Source organism: Oncorhynchus kisutch, linkage group LG17 (assembly GCF_002021735.2).
Source record: "Oncorhynchus kisutch isolate 150728-3 linkage group LG17, Okis_V2, whole genome shotgun sequence".
Taxonomy (NCBI): Eukaryota; Metazoa; Chordata; class Actinopteri; order Salmoniformes; family Salmonidae; genus Oncorhynchus; species Oncorhynchus kisutch.
Genome location: NC_034190.2, coordinates 56,269,731 through 56,289,715, shown reverse-complemented (window position 1 = coordinate 56,289,715; position 19,985 = coordinate 56,269,731). Strand labels below are relative to the sequence as shown.

General features: G+C 40.0%; 1 protein-coding gene across 1 annotated transcript; it reads left to right on the top strand.

Moving 5' to 3' along the window:
- Positions 1-1,513: 1,513 nt before the first annotated feature.
- On the top strand, positions 1,514-19,494 carry prdm2a (PR domain containing 2, with ZNF domain a). Its single transcript, XM_020506267.2, has 4 exons — positions 1,514-1,936; positions 2,686-2,746; positions 5,790-10,305; positions 13,529-19,494. Exons 3-4 carry the CDS (start codon positions 5,884-5,886, stop codon positions 13,541-13,543), a joined length of 4,437 nt encoding a protein of 1,478 aa, XP_020361856.1. The 5' UTR covers positions 1,514-1,936; positions 2,686-2,746; positions 5,790-5,883; the 3' UTR covers positions 13,544-19,494.
- Positions 19,495-19,985: the final 491 nt, after the last annotated feature.

Below are 19,985 nucleotides of genomic sequence, written 5' to 3'. Positions count from 1 at the left end.
TTCAGTCTCTCAGTCCCAGCTTTGATGCACCTGTACTGACCTCGCCTTCTGGATGATAACGGGGTGAACAGGCAGTGGCTCGGGTGGTTGTTTGTCCTTGATGATCTTTATGGCCTTCCTGTGACATCGGGTGGTGTAGGTGTCCTGGAGGGCAGGTAGTTTGCCCCCGGTGATGCGTTGTGCAGACCTCACTTTTTATTTTACTAGGCAAGTCAGTTAAGAACAAATTCTTATTTTCAATGATGGCCTAGGAACAGTGGGTTAACTGCCTGTTCAGGGGCAGAATGACAGATTTGTACCTTGTCAGCTCAGGGATTCGAACTTGCAACCTTTCGGTTACTAGTCCAACGCTCTAACCACTAGGCCACCCTGCCGCCCCAGGCCACTACCCTCTGGAGAGCCTTACGGTTGTGGGCGGAGCAGTTGCCGTACCAGGCGGTGATACAGCCCGACAGGATGCTCTCAATTGTGCATCTGTAGAAGTTTGTGAGTGCTTTTGGTGACAAGCCGAATTTCTTCAGCCTCCTGAGGTTGAAGAGGCGCTGCTGCGCTTTCTTCACAATGCTGTCTGTGTGGGTGGACCAATTCAGTTTGTCTGTGATGTGTACGCCGAGGAACTTAAAACTTACTACCCTCTCCACTACTGTTCCATCCATTTGGTGAGTCTAAAAAATACTAGTCCTGCTAGGTCAGTTGCAGCTTTCAGGAAGGCGTTGTTGGAATTTTTGTTTAGAGGTGACAAACCAGATCTTGGGTCTATTTGAATGTGCAGTCAATTTGACTATGTTGTTGATGAGCTGATGAGAACAATTAGGCACCAAACTTGTCAATTTTGTCAAACCAACCAACAGAAGCCAAACTCTATTATAAACTGTATTAGTAAGGGCAGTCCCACCTATGCAATAACAGGGGAAACACTGGCCTAATTATTTTTTGTTCACTCCAGCTCATTTTTATGTTATAGTGGACATTTATTGCAAATTGGAATGAAATTGCAATCCACATGTGGATAAGTTGACTTTCATATAGGATTTATGACATTCAATCGTCTGCATATAGAGTTGATTTAATGCACTGTTGTGTGTTGACCAGGCACTGGCAATGCTGCAAAACGTCAGCACATCTTGAATATAGCCCTGACTTTTTTTCTCTCGTAGCCCAACAAACCTATTGTTGATTGGTCCTACATTTTTGACCTCCACATTGCAGCCAATGAACACTTCAGAAACAATTCTGTTATGGCACCATAGGAAGACAATAACAGATGCAAGCCTACAACTGAAGAATACCCTAAGCTTTATTCAAGATTAATCTACAGGAAAGTATTTTGAAAAATTGTAAATACCCTAAGAATATCAACTGCATTGCAGCTATGGCATTCACGTGCATGTAATGTCATCGACGTGAACCCTCTTATCATTGCTCAGTTAGCTAACTTTAGCTAAAGCATTCGTTAGCTAGCCACACGTTTGTTGTGTTAACGGTCAATGACAGCTGGTAGATTGGCTGTAGAATGATTATCGGTGTGTTTTAGCTGTATTGTTAGCTAACTGGCGAGTGGAATGGGTCCGCAATGAGCTTGCAGCCAAGTGACCTTTTGAGTTGATAGCTACAGCTCGAGGTGTTCTCGTTAGCCAGCTTGGAAGTGCTAGCTAACCGTGACGTTGATGCGACTAATGTGCAGCTGATGATATCTTACGTAGGGTAACCGTGTTGAAATAATTAGCTAGTTAGTATGTCAATATCGGAAACCTGGTTTGTTTTGAAGATCGGTAGTTAACGTTAAAGTGATGCAGCAGGCAATCCAACAAGAATATGTGGATAGAGCATTATGATATGAAACTTGATTTGGTATCTAACTATAGTTATCTATTCATACAATTAAGGCTGGTTTTTGGATGAGGTAACAGTACAGCACAGGCTCTGCTATGACAAGGTATGTGTCGACTGGGCCTCAATCTTAATTTAGCTGCATTAACTCAAGTGATCAACAATCTCATGAAAATAAATCATTATTAACATTCAGATAACATTTTGTAAGGTCTGATGACTAGGCCCTTTCGTGAAGCATGAGCCCCATTGTTAACAATAATTGCTAGCCCTATCTAGTTAGCTTTTTTTTTGTCTGTCTAGAGACTAGTTTGTACATTAGCCTCGATATCTAACGTTAGTTACCCTTGTCTTTTGTCTTGACAAGTGCATTAGCTAATAGTTAGATTTCAATTGAATTAGCTAACAAAGGCCTTTCTGCTACAAAACATTTGAGTCATGGTAACTTTCATGCATTCCTAATCAAATGTGACTGGTACTGTCAAACAGTTAACGTTAGGGATTCATCATCCAAACTATTGCCAAATTTACTGTACATTTTGTAAAATTGTTACAATAGCCTACTAATCAGTCCAAATGACCTTGACAAAAGCTTCTCCCCTGGTCCTGCTTTGCATGTGTTGCTGACCGATGTTAGACACTGACAGAATGTTTCAAACTGTAGTTCTGGTTGTTTTTCTCTGCCATCATTGCTTTGCCATTTTCTTGTATAGGGGCTCAAAAGAGCAAGGCGAGCTTGCAGAGAAACACTGCTGTTTCTACTACAGTAAGATTGTCAGGTCATGTACAATGATGTTTTGCTGCTAGTCTCTTACTATTTTCTTTATTCATATATATGTTTGTCACTTCTTACAGACAGAAGCCTGGTCAAAACAAGCAAAGTCAAAAATGATGCAGTGAACCGATTCTGAAGATGGTAAGCATGCGGTGGACTACTTCAACCTAAATCGAATTGAAATGTGTTTTATCATATCTATCCTCAGGTTTGTAACACAAAAAATGTAGTTTAGGTCACCCTTATCTGAAAATACAAATGTAAGTAGGTGTTTTTCAAAACCATGTGACATACCAAGCATTTTAATCTGTATTTCACATCCATGAGGCGTAACTGCAAATAAAATATAGGCTCACCAGTACAATAAAATGTTACTTGTCACATGCTTTGTAAACAACGGGTATGGACCAACAGTGAATGCTTACTTATGGGCCCATCCCAAAATGCAGAAAATAGAGAAGTAATAGAAAAGTAAAACACGTAATAGATACACAATGAGAAACGATAATTTGGCTATAATCAAGGGATACCATTACAAGGTAATTGAGGTATATATGTAGCAGTGGAGGCTGCTTGGGGGAGGACGGCTCATAATAATGGCTGGAATGGAGTCAATGGAAAGGCACATGTTTAATACCATTCCATTAAACTCCATTCCATCCATTATTATGAGCCGTCCTCCCCTCAGCAGTCTCCGCTGATATGTACATATAACTAGGAATCAGCAGCATATGTGATGAGTCAAAACATTTAGTGCAAAAAGGGTTAATGCAGACAGTCAGGGTAGCTATTTTACTTGACTAAATAGTTAAGTTAACAGTTAGCCAAATAGCTACTCTCATCTGGATAGTACATTACTTTACCAATCAAAAGTTTGGACACACCTACTCATTCAAGGTTTTTTCTTAATTTTTTACTATTTTTTTACATTGTGGAATAATAGTGAAGACATCAAAATAACACAAATGGAATCATGTAGTACCCAAAAAAGTGTTAAACATATGAAAATATATTTTAGATTCTTCAAAATAGACATCCTTTGCCTTGATGACAGCTTTGCACACTCTTGGCATTCTCTCAACCAGGTTCACCTGGAATGCTTTTCCAGATGTCTTTAACAACTTCCCACACATGCTGAGTACTTGTTGGCTGCTTTTCCTTCACTATGCGGTCCAACTCATCCCAAACCACCTCAATTGGGTTAAGGTCAGGTGATTTTGGAGGCCAGGTCATCTGATGCAGCACTCCATCACACTCCTTCTTGGTCAAATAGCCCTTACACATCCTGGAGGTGGGTTGGGTCATTGTCCTGTTGAAGAAAAAAAATGATAGTCCCACTAAGCGCAAACCAGATGGGATGGCGTATCACTGCAGAATGCTGTGGTAGCCATGCTGGTTAAGTGTGCCTTGAATTCTAAATAAATCACTGACAGTGTCACCAGCAAAGCACATTCACACTTCCTGCTTCACGGTGGGATCCACACATGCAGAGATCATCCATTCACCTACTCTGCGTTTCACAAAGACACAGCGGTTGGAAACAAAAATCTCAAATTTCTCATCACACCAAAGGAGATTTCCACCGGTCTAATGTTCATTGCTTGTGTTTCTTGACCCACGCAAATCTCTTCTTCTCATTGGTGTCCTTTGGTAGTGGTTTCTTTGCAGCAATTCGACCATGAAGGCCTAATTAAAGCATTCTCCTCTGAACAGTTGATGTCATTTCTCTTAAACAATGTGATTTTCTGGATTTTTTTTCTCATTTTGTCTGTCATAGTTGAAGTGTACCTATGATTACATTTACAGGCCTCATCTTTTTAAGTGGGAGAACTTGCACAATTGGTGGCTGACTAAATGCTTTTTTTCCCCACTGTACATGTCGGCAATTTATTAATGAGTAATTTGCCAAAATGGGCAATGGAAACACTTCAACCACAAATTTTTTTTTATTGGACACTAGGTTGTAATTATTATGTATTTTTCTTCGGTGTGACGCCATTTCATCCAGCTGTTTTGATCGACACAAGATGGGTAAATGGAAACGCACCCTAGGAGGATAATTGTCATATTTTCAATGCAAACTTTCTAAATGTCAACAAAAAAATCACTGCACAAGTTAATGGAAACATAGCTATTGAAGTTGGTGGTTACTACTGGGTTCAGATCTGAGGTGAGAGAAATTGTCCGCCATGTTTTGGTAAGGGCTCAGTGATGTCACGCACTTAAGGCTCAACCAATCACCTGACGGGTTCTATGTCGAGACTAATGAATATTCATGAAATAAATCATAGTTTTTTTCTCCACACAAAAACTCACAATTTATTCACTCCTACCAATGAGACATGGTAGTCATTACTATGGCAATTCAAGATGGCGCTCCCCATACCTCTAATAAACATTTTTCAAGATCAAAATACAAAAACTAGGTGTTTCTTATATTACAAGCACGTGGATTGAATACGTCTCTTTGCTTAGCTTTAATTCCTGAAGTGTTTCCATTCCCCATGGTAAAAACAAATTCCATACATTTCATAAATTTAAAATAATAATCAAGAAATTATGAAATAGTTTGACAACCCTGTTTTGTAATCTATTAAATGATAACAATCTCAACCGTTTATCTTTTCCCGTGATGAATAATGCATGGATGTCTGGGGTATGTAAAATAAGTAAACTTTGAGCACCTTTATCTCTTGACTGTTTTGGCATTCAGGTACAAAAAGTCCCTTTCTGAACACATCTTCTACAAGGACACATTTTGTATGAAAGGTTGCGTTAAAATAAAAAGGGGTGTTATCAAAAAGTGATAGAATTCAAATGGATTTTCCCAATACATATCTTATTGGCACCTAAGTATCGTGCTCATATCGTGAGATCCTTGTCAATACCCAGCCCTTATTTTGAAGCTATAGTTGAAGCTATGGTACATCCAAAATGGATGTACCAATTCCACATTGACCCTTTGATAAATACAAATGGAACATATTTTTCTCTTCCTGTTTTAAAATGTACTGCGCCGAGCAGGCCATTGGAAAGTTTGATTAACTGGGGGTTCGGAAGACGTTGTCGTGCAAGCAGGCAAATAGGAATGTTGAGCCCTGACTAGTGTGATTTGAGCTGTCAATATGGGGCTAAATGGATATTAAATGACAGGATCTTAATTTGTATATCTGTTCAATCATAGGTCTGAGCTGAGAGGTTCTCCCACCTGCCGATCCCAACAAAAGTTTGCTGTGTCAGAGGACTCCAAAGAGAAGAGTACGCAGCTTCCCAAGGCCATGGAAGACTCTCACACTTTATACATCTCAGAGTTGGGAGATGATGACAATTTAGAGGAGGAGATGGAGGATAAGGAGCTTGAGGAAACTCACTGCAGTCTTTATTTAATGTCCATGGAAATGGATGAGCTGGCAGATTCAAACACAAGTTGCCAAAAACCGGAGGCCAAAGGCTCTGACCTGAAGCAGGATTTAGGATCGGTCTCCCATTCATCAACCCCTGAGCTCCCAGAGGATCCTGACCATGACCCTGATGTAGAGCTCCAGGACTCATTTCCCTGCCAATTCTGTGAAAGAAATTTTACCAGCAAGCAAGGCTTAGAACGTCACATTCACATCCACACCTTAGCTAACCACCACACACACATATTTATGTGTAAGTACTGCAGCAAGTCCTTTGGCTCAAAAATTGGCCGGCGACGGCATGAGAGGAGACATGAAAATGCAAAGGCAAGGCCTGGATCTTTAATAAAGCCTGTGGAGCCTCCAAGTTCTGCCCTACAGCGCAACGGTCCAGAATGTGTGTCTTCTCCCAGTAGCTCCAGTGCCTCTGTTTTGGCAGACAGAGAACAGGCGTCTACGTCAGATGAACATGGAGAATTACAGGGTGGTCACACTTGCAAGTATTGCAAAAAGGTTTTTAGCACGCATACAAACATGCGACGACATCAGCGCAGGATCCACGAGCGCCATCTCCGGCTCAAAGGTAAGGAAGCCCCACTGTTGCAGGAAGCAAAACATCCAAAGCTACCCCCTATTAAATCTCAACAGGATACCAACAACACAAGCCAAGTAGCAGTTCTTGAGATCGAAAGTGACCAAGAGGAGCAATATATGCTGGATATCTCTGGTAACATCTCTGAGAACCTCAGCTTTTATATAGATGGGAAGATTGTATCAACAAGCACTGTCAGCGGATGTGAGGTAGTTGAAGTGAACTCTGGATCTGCTACTTTAGTCGGACTAAATGCTGTGATTATTAATCCTGCCCAGATCAGTCAGGCTCTTAAAGTAGAGACTGCTACTCACACAGGAAAAGGGATACCTGGTCAACCCTTGACAAAAAGGAGAACTGCCACACCACCTCTTCTACCCCAAATCAAAACGGAACTAGAATCGGAAGTTTTGTCCTCTTCTTCATCATCAATTGTGTCATCTTTGATAGAAAGTCTCATTCCTCAGAACACAGAGTCTACTATCCTTCAGAGAGAGAGAACAGTTTATCTGTCACCTAAGCTGAAACAGCTCTTACAGATGCAAGATGGCCTCAAACCCAGCTTTGCCCTGATCACAGAAGGCCAGAAGCTGTGTTCACCACTTTCCCTGACTGTCCTCCCAGCAGGATTGGGGAGGTTTAAAAGAAGGACCGGGTCTCCCCCAAACTCACCACAACAAAGCCCTATGTCGAATGTTGAAAGCACAACAACCGATGTGGGTGTTTCTATTGCTGTCAATGCCCCAACGTCAGAGAGCCAATGCAGTTCACCCGCATGCAGTTTATCCAGCAATGATGAGAGTGAGATCTCCAACAGTCCACCAGTAAACGATGCAATGACAACTCGTGTCTTGCCAGAGGGATGGTCCCCAATGAGTGGGGGTTGTTCCTGCAACCAGCAACCTTTGGACCTCTCAAATGCTGTCAAGAAAAGTGAAGACGAAGCCCTGCGGGAAGCTGTGTTGGACTTGAGTGTGCACAGAAAGAGTGCAGATTCGGAAGCAAAGAGAATTTTGGTTCCACAGCCCTTAAATAAAAAGAGGAAGCCAAACACCAGCATGTTGGAGAAGGTGCTGATGAATGAGTACGCAAACCTAGAGGTTGCTGCAGAGCAAGAATTAAGTATATTAGAAAATCATGATGCACCGTTAGTTACAGACTTTGCCATAGTTACTGCTTCGGATATGTCACCTGCTACTGAAGGCGAGGTGTTCGGATTAACTTTTCCTTCTGCAGCACTTAGTCCATCCCCTTCCTCTCTAGCTTCAGTCCCCAGGCAATCAATCTCACCATGCACCATAGCACTTGCTTCCCCATCTCCACATCCAATCTTACCCACTGCTCCGTCGCTAATTACTGTTTTAGCACCACCAACATCTTCCTCTAGCAATTCCACAAATCAACCTATCCTTCAAGTATTGGCCTCTAAGATATCTCCTAATCCTTTAATAATCTGCACAGAAGATTCATTGAATTCAGCTGAGTGTGAGTGGAGAGCTGCTTTGCCAGATTGGGCTACCTCTAATTCTGCAAGCCAACTTGCCATCTCTAAACCCCTTGACCCAACTCTCAATCTACAAGGGCATGTGTTTCTCACAGATCACACTTTAAATCAAATAGCTCTGAACACTACCACAGTTGAATCCAACATTGGATTTGAAGTGCCAACATGCTCTCCAGCTTTAACTCTAAACGATTCCCTTATCAACTCCTTTGACATTACTAGTAATACTGTTTTAATTGAATGCACAGTTGCTCTTGAAACCCCAGAGAACCTTGTCCCTACCACAATTGATTTCCAAGAGAATAATTTTGAATCCACAGCACCTGCGCAAATTGTCATAAATCAGCAGCAGCCTCTGTCCTTGCCTTATGAAACCGTTGACCCTTCTATTTTAGTATCTTCTTTTGAGCAATCGGTTACCCTTTCAACGCTGTCTGCAGTCATATCTGAATGTCCAACTCGTCAAGAATCCATTTCCTCCCCTGTTCCTGCCATTATTAAAACGGAATCAAACCAAAAGGTAGTATCGGAGGACATATCTATCTGCCCCTCTAAAACGCCACCTCCCTCTGAGGGCACAAGTCAAGTGGAAGAATCCTCAAATGAGACCCTCTCCAAGCTACAAGAGACTTTCACTAAGGAATTCATATGCAATGTATGTGATAAGCTTTTTCATTCAATGAAGGAACTGGGTCATCATGTAAGTGAGCATTCTGATGAATGGCCATACAAATGTGAGTTCTGTGTGCTACTCTTTGGAAAGCCCACGGCATTGCTTGATCACAGGTCAACCCTCCATGGCGTCGGCAAGAGCTATGTTTGCTGCGCATGTACAAAGGAATTTGCTTATCTTTGCAACCTGAAACATCATCAAAAGGAGTTGCACCCTGGCCGGGAATGCAAATACACAGAGGAAGAAAATGGCAAGTTACGACCCCAGAACTATAACAATGCAACAAAAGGTAGCACAGAGGCTTTGTCCTACTGTGCCATGGCGGAGTCCAATAAACCTGTCATAAAAGATGAGGGAGAATTAGATGACGCTACTGAGGAACTCTTTACCACAATAAAGATAATGGCTTCTGAGGGAGGCAAACCCAAAGGCCTGGATGTTTGCCTTGGCATCAACCAACACTATCCCAGTTTTAAGCCGCCTCCGTTTCCATATCACAACCGGACACCTGTTGGCTCTGTAGCCTCAGCTACCAACTTCACCACCCACAACATCCCACAAACCTTCAGCACTGCTATCCGATGCACTAAATGTGGCAAAAGCTTTGATAACATGCCAGAGCTGCACAAACACATTCTTGCCTGTGCAAATGCCAGTGACAAAAGACGCTACACACCCAATAAGAACCCCATTCCTCTTCGTCACTTTGCAAAAGCCCAAAATGGAGTACTGTCCTCTACTAATTCCACAAATGGCCAAAATGCTCTACACACGGCAAGTCAAACAAATCGTCCCAAACTCAATCAGGAGCCACCTGCCAAGTTGAAGCTTAATGCACTCAACAAAAGGAAAAAACAGCTGGTACAGAGGGCCATTTCACAGAGGAGTAAGCCCACCTCTTTGACAAAGAAAACCTCTTCTCTAGGCGATGAGGAGCAAGAGATCTATGTCTGTCCGCATTGCATTAGAGAATTCACATACCGCCGCAGCCGGACCAAGCACATGGCCGTCTGCCCCAGGAAACCTGCTGCCAAAGAGGCCAAGAAAAGAAAAGATGGCAGTATCTCTTACACTAAGGAAAATAACGGCCACCTTCGCAGAGAAGTCCTTCATTTGGAAGAGAAATCTGACCATGAACAGAAAAGCAGAGCCCATAGTTCAAGTCCAACAAAGAGGACAGCCATATTACCAGCTCATAAAGTCCTGTCAAACAAAAAAAGCAAAGCCATCATTGCAATGGCAAGTGTCCAAACACCGCAGGAGGCACCCAAACTGACTGCACTGTCTCTTGTTCACCCTTTCAACTCCCCACAACGTCAAGGCAGTAGGATGCAGCATGGTGTGAAGGAAATTCGTTCCAACATTACAATGGTGAAATCCCACCAACAACCACCACAGGTGGATGAGCACCCCTGCAGTCAGAGTGGAAGGGTGAGGGGACCAGTGACCCGCAGTCTACAGCAGATTGTCGTCACAGATTCAGCAAAGGAAGAACAGCTGACCAGTCAGGAGCCACCAGGGGATCTGCAGGTATTCTTTGCATGAAATCATGGCTAACATGATAATTCTCTACCCTTCTCCCGAAGTGTGCACTTATACATTCCCCCTCATGGATTTAAAAAGAACGGACTGGTGTGAGGAATATGGTCGAGATTCATCTCCAGCCATGCTTGCATCAATCCAATACTTTTGAATACATGAGGAATGAGTGAACAAGTGCGGCAGGTAGCTTAGCAGTTAGAGCATTGGGTCAGTAACCGGAAGGTTGCTAGTTCGAATCACTGAGCCGACTAGGTGCAATCTGTCGATCTGCCCTTGAGCAAGGCGCACACAACCCTTAATGCAGTGTTTTCCACAAGTACATGGAGTAGCCAGCCAAATAGAAAAAGTTGCCAGCCAGAGGGTTCCGGGCTGATGAAGTGATTTACGGGAGCTTAGTGAAGCCCAGACGACCTTCTGATACAGGATGCTGTGATGAGTATTAAAACTGTCATCTGTAATAAAGAGAAGAATGCATCCAAAGGTTTAAGAGGAGTTGCTGCTGCATTCTGGTAAATAGTATCACCATAGTCAAGAACTGGCCGGAAAGTTGACTGCACAATCTGCTTCCTGCTGTTCATGGATTGGCAACATTTGTTTCTAAAATATAAGCCCACTTTAAACGTTAGCTTTTTAACTAGCTCATCAGTTGTTGTTTTTTAACGTTAGATCTTTATCAATCCAAACGGCCAGATATTTATAGGCAGCGACCGGCTCCATGAGCGAAGTGAATATGTAGACCATCTGAGAAATGGTCTACATATTGTGAATCACAGAACATATATTTAGCTTTGCCTGCATTAAGTAAACATTTTTAATCAACAAGGGCTTTCTGTAATATAACAACATCAGATTGCAGCTCGAACTTAGCTTTGTCAACAGTCGGTGCAATGGCATACATAACCGTATCGTTTGCATACAGATGAATATTACTGGATTTAATACATAGACCAATAATATTTAAATAAATAGTAAAGAGAACAGCTCCCAAAATCGACCCCTGCAGTACACCTTTCGTAATATCGAGGAAACTAGATTTGACACCATCAGAAAGCAAACATTGTGTCCTGTCTGTCAAGACCTCATCCAGGCCCATTTCAGACGTTTTTTTTTGACGAGAAATGGTGTCGAATGCCTCGGAAAGGTCTGTAAATAAAGCAGCACAATGTTTTTTCTAATGATCTAGGCAATTTAACACATCTAAAACAAGCATAGTGGCTGAAACAGCATTGTCCAGATCTAATACCAGTTTGGTGCATATTTAGAATAGAGTGAAGTTACCAAAGTTCTTAGCTGGGAGTTGGTCAGGGATTCAAATACCTTAACTTGGCAAGATAAGTTGGCGATTGGGTGGTAATTATCTAAGTCAGAAGGATCTCCGCCTTTTATGTAGGGGGAGGACGTGACGCTTTCTAAATCTTAGGGAAAACACCAGTACCAATTGTCAAGTAAAAAAATACAAGTTAAAGGTATATCAATGAGTAGGGCAGAGCGCTGTATTAAGAAGGGGTCAAGTGAATCAGCCCATGTGGATTTTATTACATCGTTCTTTAGCAAGGCAACTCAAAGCAGGGCCTTGAGTTACAGGCATACAGTGCTTTGATTATAAGTTACGGAAACACAATATCTACATCAGAATGTTTGAATAGCATTTTCACCGTAAACAATACTAAAGTCACTAACATACAGCTATTAATGCTCCCAATGTTTAAGTAGGCCTACTCCCTCTTATCGATGTTCTTGTGATACTTGTACACAGACACACACACAGCTTTAAGTACTGTTAAAGCTTCAGAGGCATTCTAAATGAGTGTGACTATAGGAAGAAAGAACTGGCTCTATGGATTCAAAGAACAAATAGCTTTTTAACTTGTCCAACAATGTTATGAAAACACTGTAACTAATCTGTACTGTTCAGGTAACTTTACACACACTTGCTCTCAGTAGCCTATTCCTTCTCAGTTATTCCTGTGCCATCCACATTTGTGCGTAGTTTAGTCAGTTGTCAAGGTCAGGTTGCTAGCTAGGTAGCATGACTAGATTTAAGAATTAAGCACGTGTTTAACATGTTGACTACTCCATTGTCGACACTTTAATCAAATCAGTAAGCCTATATCAATATATTTAATAATGTCATATGTGTTTTCTTTTTCATATTTTGGACTTGAATGAGTCCCTCTCGCCACTACCTATTTATTGTTCCCCCAGTTCGGATTCAACATCATCATCAAATGTTTTGTTCAAAAAGAGCCGTTCACAAACAACTCATCACACTGAGAGTCCTTAGCGGTCACTGGCAGGTATCGACATGGGCTTCGAATCCTATGAAAATACAAACAAGATATTTGGTTTACTTGTCCCGATGCAATACCGTTGACAAATAACTGTTTATTAAATCAGTTCGACACCTTTTATAAACTAGTCCAGTGGTATGTTTGTCCTGGGCTACAACACAATTGTGTACTTTTGGGTGCGGTAGAGGAACGGAGTTGGGAACCTGGCACTGAACTAGTCAACACTTGTTGTTCAGTTGTCAATCAAAGTGCACAGTAGTATGTAGCTTATGCGCCCTGACTCCGTGGCTGTGTAGGCCTATGAAACACGCGAAAGAAAATAAATGAATGTGGCACAAAACAACAATTCGGTGGATTTCCACTCATAGTTACCACTTACATTACACAACACCTAAAAATGAGTTCACAGGAGACGATGAAGAAGCATCATGCTCTCCCTCTGTGAAAATAAATGTTGTCCAAAGTCAACCACAGCGCACAAAAATAACACCGGTACCGAGAGGGACAGACAGGGGACTGACAAACCAGCAGTTTTTCCCTGTCCTATCAATAGATCACTAGAAGATGCATATCGTTCATTCCGGGAGAAGGCTATTCTGACTTGTCTGACTAGCGAATTTTAACTTTTATATGAGTAGCCGGCTTGCAATGAGTATGTTATCGGCTATTTAGCCGATGGCTAGCGCTGATGGAAAACACAGATAATGGCTGATCCCTGGCGGTGACCAGTGTCTTGGAGTGGGATATGCAAAAAGTACATTTGCATTTCACACCTCACACTTGTACAGGTTACACCCATGTACATGTGTGAAACACGACAAATAAAGGCACTCCCTATTTGACTGACAAGTGTACACTTGTAATTAAGGGGGATTAATTAAAGTTGCACCTTTTCTCACATTTAATTTTTATATTCTCAGGATCCTTCAATTTGAGATTCATCCAATGGACTGCTTCAGACAGTGGAAAGTTGAGGATCATGATACATTTGTGGAGGCTTAATGAAATAAATACAAATGCAAGAAGAGATGGCGAATGCAGCAGTGGGTAGGTGCAATCGGACAATGTATGGAGGCTTTCAGAGAACATGTTTGTTGTGCATTTCTTGTCCTTTTCAAAGAATGTTTGGACAAGCTGTGCACTTTGAGAAACTTTACCTGTGATGGGCACGTGCATCACAGAATAAGTCATCTTGATGATTATCTGAAAAAAATACTTAATTTAAAAAGTCCATCCCTATGAATAACTAGTGCGGTTTGCAAGTGGCAATCATAGGGGCATGCAGTTATCACATTTTTTTCAGTTAGCTAAATGTGTACTGTTATGTGGCCTTTTTATTTGGAACCTAAATGCATGCTACCAGTTTATTGTAGTACTAGATTGCCCCTTTCTCACTCAGTCTGTCCAATTTCAAACCACACTTTTTAGGTTTGAATGATCATCAACAAGTGAAACTCTGGATCTCTTAAAAGGATAGTTTTCCAAATGTTTAACGTAATCGTAATAATTGTCATACCTCGAGGAGTTATGTGGCTGTCTTAGAATTTTAATACAAGCTCCAAGGAAAGCCCTGAGAGGTAAACAATGCATGGAATGTGAGTATAAAAACCTAGAGCTGGGCGATATTTGATTAATTGGAATGTATGTCTAGCGCGATATTCCAAATGCCTGTATCTCATGAATCCATTTTTTGTTTTTATATATTGTTTTATGAGCGTTTGTCTGATGTTTCTCATGTTGTACCTTCGCATTTACACACACCAAGCCCAGCCCCCTGGCACTCACAACGACAAAGATGAGAGATCACCTCTTCTTCTCTGACAGTGGTTTCAACTGTCATTTGCATTTTAGGTTTGGTCTGACAATCTGTCATATGGAAACCAAAACACATAAAAAGGTTAATTTCCTCTATTATAGTAAAGTAATGTTTCTAATGGGGACCTCCTGGAGGTTAGGGGGCCACAGATAGCATATGAACACTCATAAATAATGGCAGGAAATTTGCTTTAACGGTTGACTTTGGGCGCGATAAACGGTCCAACTTATTGTCAAACAGAAATGGGGTGTGCATTGGGTGGTTAATCAATGTCATTCTGATCATGCGCGGCGTGACCGACGTAGCTAGTTTGTTAGCCACTTCTAGCTCGCCAGTAACTCCTCCAGTATGTGTTGACGTCATTTCACACAATTTGTTTTTGGACGGAAGCTGTAGAGATTGGTAAGAAATGGAACTTCAAAAGCCAAATGTCTTATTCATCAGTATATTTTTTTTTTACGCATTACACGACCTTGGAATTATGGTGCATTGTTATGGTGCATCAGTTATACAGCTTAAAGCTGTTATTTTAGAGTTTTTGTCCAAAGTCTACCTTTTTTAAAGTAGCTGTCCAGTGTTTCCAGATGTCTATGAAATATGATCTATATTTAATTACAATACGAGTTAAATATTTTTTTATTATATTTTTTAATTATGTTAAAAAGCAGCTGGGTGTATACCAGTAATTAAAATTATTCATGCAAGTAGACCGCTGATTGGCCAGCTCATCCTCCTCAGGAAGATGACATCATCCTCGTTGAGGAAATGGCAAGTTAAAAAAAATATTTTAATGGTCTGTTTGAGATGCTTATATCTCAAACAGACGTGGACCCCCGTCTACTGTTCGTCGTGGACTTGTCATTGAGAGATTGTTTATGAGATCTGTGTTAATAATTTTCTTTAATGCCTCGTACAGAAGTTGCTCATTATTAGTGAATGGGCATTATGCATGGTTCTGGTTACATTTTTAACAAAAGACTTGAAAACCAGATCAGTGATTATTGCAGAAAAGCAATTTAAATAATGACATTATTAGTGGGTCTTTTGGTTGTGGATTATATTTACTCCAGGTATAATTTCACAAGCCATGCATTCTTTCGATTATTGCTGCTGTTTTAAATGCACGGTATTTTACCTTTAATTGTACAACAAAGCTTATTGAGATAACTTTTTTTTTAATGACGTATATCGTGATTCGAAGCTCTGTTTGAATTTTTTTTTGATTTTTGGGGGGCCTTATCGCCAAGCCCTATAAAAACCTAGACTAAAAAGTTATGTTCTGAAATCTTTCATTCAATGTCAAACACGGATATTCGCTATTGATATTGTTACACTATAACTTGAATTGAATTATGTGAACTATTTTAGGCAAGGCTTCATACTCACATTACATGCAATGCTTAGTTCACAGGGATTTCCATATAGCTTGTATGCAAATTCAAAGACAGTTATAACTCATCGTGAGCTAAGAAAACAATTAACATTGCAAAACCCCTGTGGTGCTGTTTCGCCCAATGCGGATCTCCACTTTAAAAGTGAATTCTGTAAGTAATTAAACATCTTGAAGGCCCTTAAAGCTAGAGTCTGGGATTGATATATCCATAAATTAATTATATACAGACCATGATTTTTGAAGAATATAACTTCTACATACCTGCGTTAGCGTATGGCATTAACTGCCTTGTTTGTTTGTTTTTACCTTTATTTAACTAGGCAAGTCAGTTAAGAATAAATTCTTATTTTCAATGACGGCCTAGGAACAGTGGGTTAACTGCCTGTTCAGGGGCAGAACGACAGATTTTTACCTTGTCAGCTCGGGGGTTTGAACTTGCAACCTACCGGTTACTAGTCCAACGCTCTAGCCACTAGGCTACGCTTACCCAATCATAGTCCAAAATATAAGCTTGGAATTGTAAACAAAAAAGCATCACAAACAAATTAACTAATGTGGTTGTCATGGACCGTCAGTCCTTGCATTTAGATCAGTGTGTATAAATTTGAGAGGGCTACATTTCCCTAGCCCCATCCCTCCGCTGTATACTAAATTAGGAGGCAGGGCGGCTGTTTTGTTTTTTTGACAGTAGATTTCAAAAACCAAATGGCAGCCCTGCCACTTGTTTAGGCACTTCCTGTTCAGCCAGCAGACTATGTGAACAATGGAGAGGTTGTTATGACCAGTTAAGCTAAACAGCCATAATCAAGGAGTTTTTGCACATTTTTATATACAATTAGGTCAATTTAGGCACATTTTTCAATCCCATGCAGACCTGCAGAAACCTAATTGTGGATTACGGAAGATATATTACGCTGCACAAAGCCAAATCCTTTAATATTTTGAAGCAATTCATTGTTACGTTTTTGTTGGTAAACAATTGAGTAATAAAGGCATATTTTGAGCTGTGGTAGACAGCTGTGCTAAGCTTGTAAAGCATTTCTACTGCAAGTTCTATTCTTCAATTATTAAATATATATATGGTGTACCAGTCAAAAGTTTGGAGACCTACTCATTCAAGAGTTTTTCTTTATTTTTACTATTTTATACATTGTAGAATAGTAGTGAACACATCAAACTATGAAATAACACATTTGGAACCAAAAAATGAATCTAAATATATTTCTAATTTGGACTGGGTCTTTTACCAAATAGTGCTATCTTCTGTATTCCACCCCTACCTTGTTACAACACAACTGATTGGCTCAAACACATTAAGAAGGAAAGAAATTCCACAAAACTTATAACAAGGCACACCCGCTAATTGAAATGCATTCCAGGTGACTACCTCATGAAGCTGGTTGAGAGAATGCCCAGAGTGCAAAGGTGTCATCAAGGCAAAGGGTGGCTACTTTTGAAGAATCACTTTTTGGATTACTAAGTGATTCCATATGTGGTGTTTCATAGTGTTGATGTCTTTACTATTATTCTACAATGTAGAAAATGGCACACAAAAAACAACAACCCTGGAATGAGTAGTCCAAATGTTTGACTGTATAGATATCAATAATTGAAATTACAATAGAACAGATCCCAGACTACTTTAATTCCATGAAAAAAATAGTTAATTTTAACTGATGAACATCTGGCACTTTTAATGTTTTTACAAGCAATGGCTTAACCAGTTTAATTTATTGGACTTCTTGTTCTTGGAAGGTGAAAAGGTTAACAATGGAACAATATTTATGCATGTGGAGATGGTTTCATATTATGTTAAGACAATTGGTAATTGATCAATTGTATTCTTCAAATATCAAGCATTACATCCCAGTAACAATTGTTAACGACTAGTGGAATATTTTTGCATATTTTATGTGGTCGTCCTATTTATTAGTTAAAGCTAGAATCCTTAAGGGTGAAGCTGTCCCGTTCATGTACAATATTACAACAACAAAGAAGTTACTGCAAACAACAACACTGTATTTTTTCCCCCTTGATACACTCCCCACCTCTGCTTCGGCGACATAAGCAATAACAACGGCTGTGGGGCGGACAGTGACACTTCCATCTTTAAAGGGAATCAGTTATTTAGAGATGTTTTAGGAAAAATGTTATGTAATGAGTTTAATTTAATGGATTATGGGAGACAAGAAACCTGCACTAGGAACCTACAGTAAATGGGGCTTAAATTAATTTCAATTTCTCGACAGTAATTATAAATTGTCTCCTATTATCCCCTTTTCTAATGACTGAAATGTTCTGGCTATGCCATGAGAATTTAAAAAGACTTCATTTTTTCTTGTTGATGACGTTTCACTTTTCAGTTGGTAATTGGGTGCAAGTGAAGATTTAAGCACTTGAGATTTGGAAAGGGGGAAAAAATGTTTTAAATTATTTTATTACACAATTTCATCCCAAATTAAAAAGCACAACAATTTGTTTTTTTCGTCCTTCACTCCTATCAATATTAAAACAACAAAGGCAAATAAAAGTGCTTTTCAGGTTGTTCTTCATATGTTTTGCTTGCTTTCACATAGTTTAAGAGACGAGTAAAAGTATGTTATAATGGGAACCTTCTTTGCATACACACTGCCCCATCGATAACTTGCTGCTGTTGAGGTCATAAAAAAATGTGCGAGGTGCGTAAGTTCATGGAAAATATTGAAATGGCCCATATTAAAGCTACATTCTGGGATTTGTTTTACAGCAAAACTGCAGCCCGTCACTTGTCTTGGTATACAGCTGAGGAATGGGGCTGGTGAATTGTAACCCCTCTCAAATTCATAGACAAATAAACACCTGTAGGCTATAGGAGCAATATCAAACTTTAGTTTGCTAGAGGCATTAGTCATCGAATGGGCAGTGTACCATTATTGAATTCTGTCTTACAGATATAGTTTACAGTATCTTCTGTTAATGTTTATCTATCTTGCTCTTGAATGAAGAGGGTTTTGGGGATGTTTTAATTACTGGAGAAATGTGGTTCTTTTATTTCATTCAATCCATTCACCTGCCATTGGGGTGTATAAGCAGTTTTCTGTGTTTTTAGGTTAATACAAAACATTAACAGGTCATTGTCTATTTGTTAAGATGTTACCTACTGGCAACTTGTGTAATTCATAGAATGAACCTGTGTCTTGATTGATAATATACATGTGGCAAAAGTTTGATTAATATACTTGGAAGAATAATCAAAATAGCTTCTAAACTTAAATAGATAACATGCATACTGTGTATAGTATACATATTGAAGTTTCACTGTTGGCTCACAAAATGAATCAGAGAAACAAGGGTAACCAAAACAGGGTATGTTTTGTTTTAGAATTGGGATAAATGTTTGTAAAACAGTATTCATTGTTTGTTTTAATCCTAGAAAGATTGTTGTAACCTGGGATTGGTGTAGTTTCCCCCGTTTCATAGCAGACTGACTTGAGTGTCAGATATGTGGACAATGTAATATAACTGTGAAAAGTGCTTGTAGCATCTCAAAGTGTAAAATAAGTCATGTATATTTATTAATTTAAATCATGTATCAACCTGAACGGTTCTTTTGTGTATGATTTACACTGTTGCATACATTTCTGAAATGTAGTATTTTTTTTAGTTGTGTTCAAAATAAATGGGGAATGTTAAGTTAATGAAGTGTTGATTCTGTGCTGGTGTTCTTGGTACTAAAGGATACGTACAAGGTGCTTGGACTTGAATTTGGCACTAAGAAAGTACTGGAAGAGCACCTCTGTTTGGTATTTGAACGATTTTTGATGATTTATAAGCTCTCCTGCTCTGTTATAATTATCCTGGAATTTAATTTCAGATCTGTTTCAATTGACAGGTGCATCATTGTCCTGTTGCAGGAGCTGACAACATCCTTATCCTGCAACATCCAAAAACCTGAATTTGTAGCCATATCACCCCTAAGTACCTTCAAACGAAGTGCTGTATATCTAGTTGACTTGGTTTGGCCATGCAATTTTGTACATGATAAGGATGGTTTTTGGTTAGCTGTTATGAAAGTTTGCAGGGGTTTAGTAGTGGCTATTTACACATCCTATTGATTACAATATGTCCTGGCCCATAGCACCTGACCTCAAACCGTGGTACCCACCACCAAGTCAAAAAAACAGATGAT

Coding starts and splice junctions, on each gene's coding strand:
- prdm2a (XM_020506267.2), top strand. CDS start 5,884: ATGGAAGACTCTCACACTTTATACATCTCAGAGTTGGGAGATGATGAC.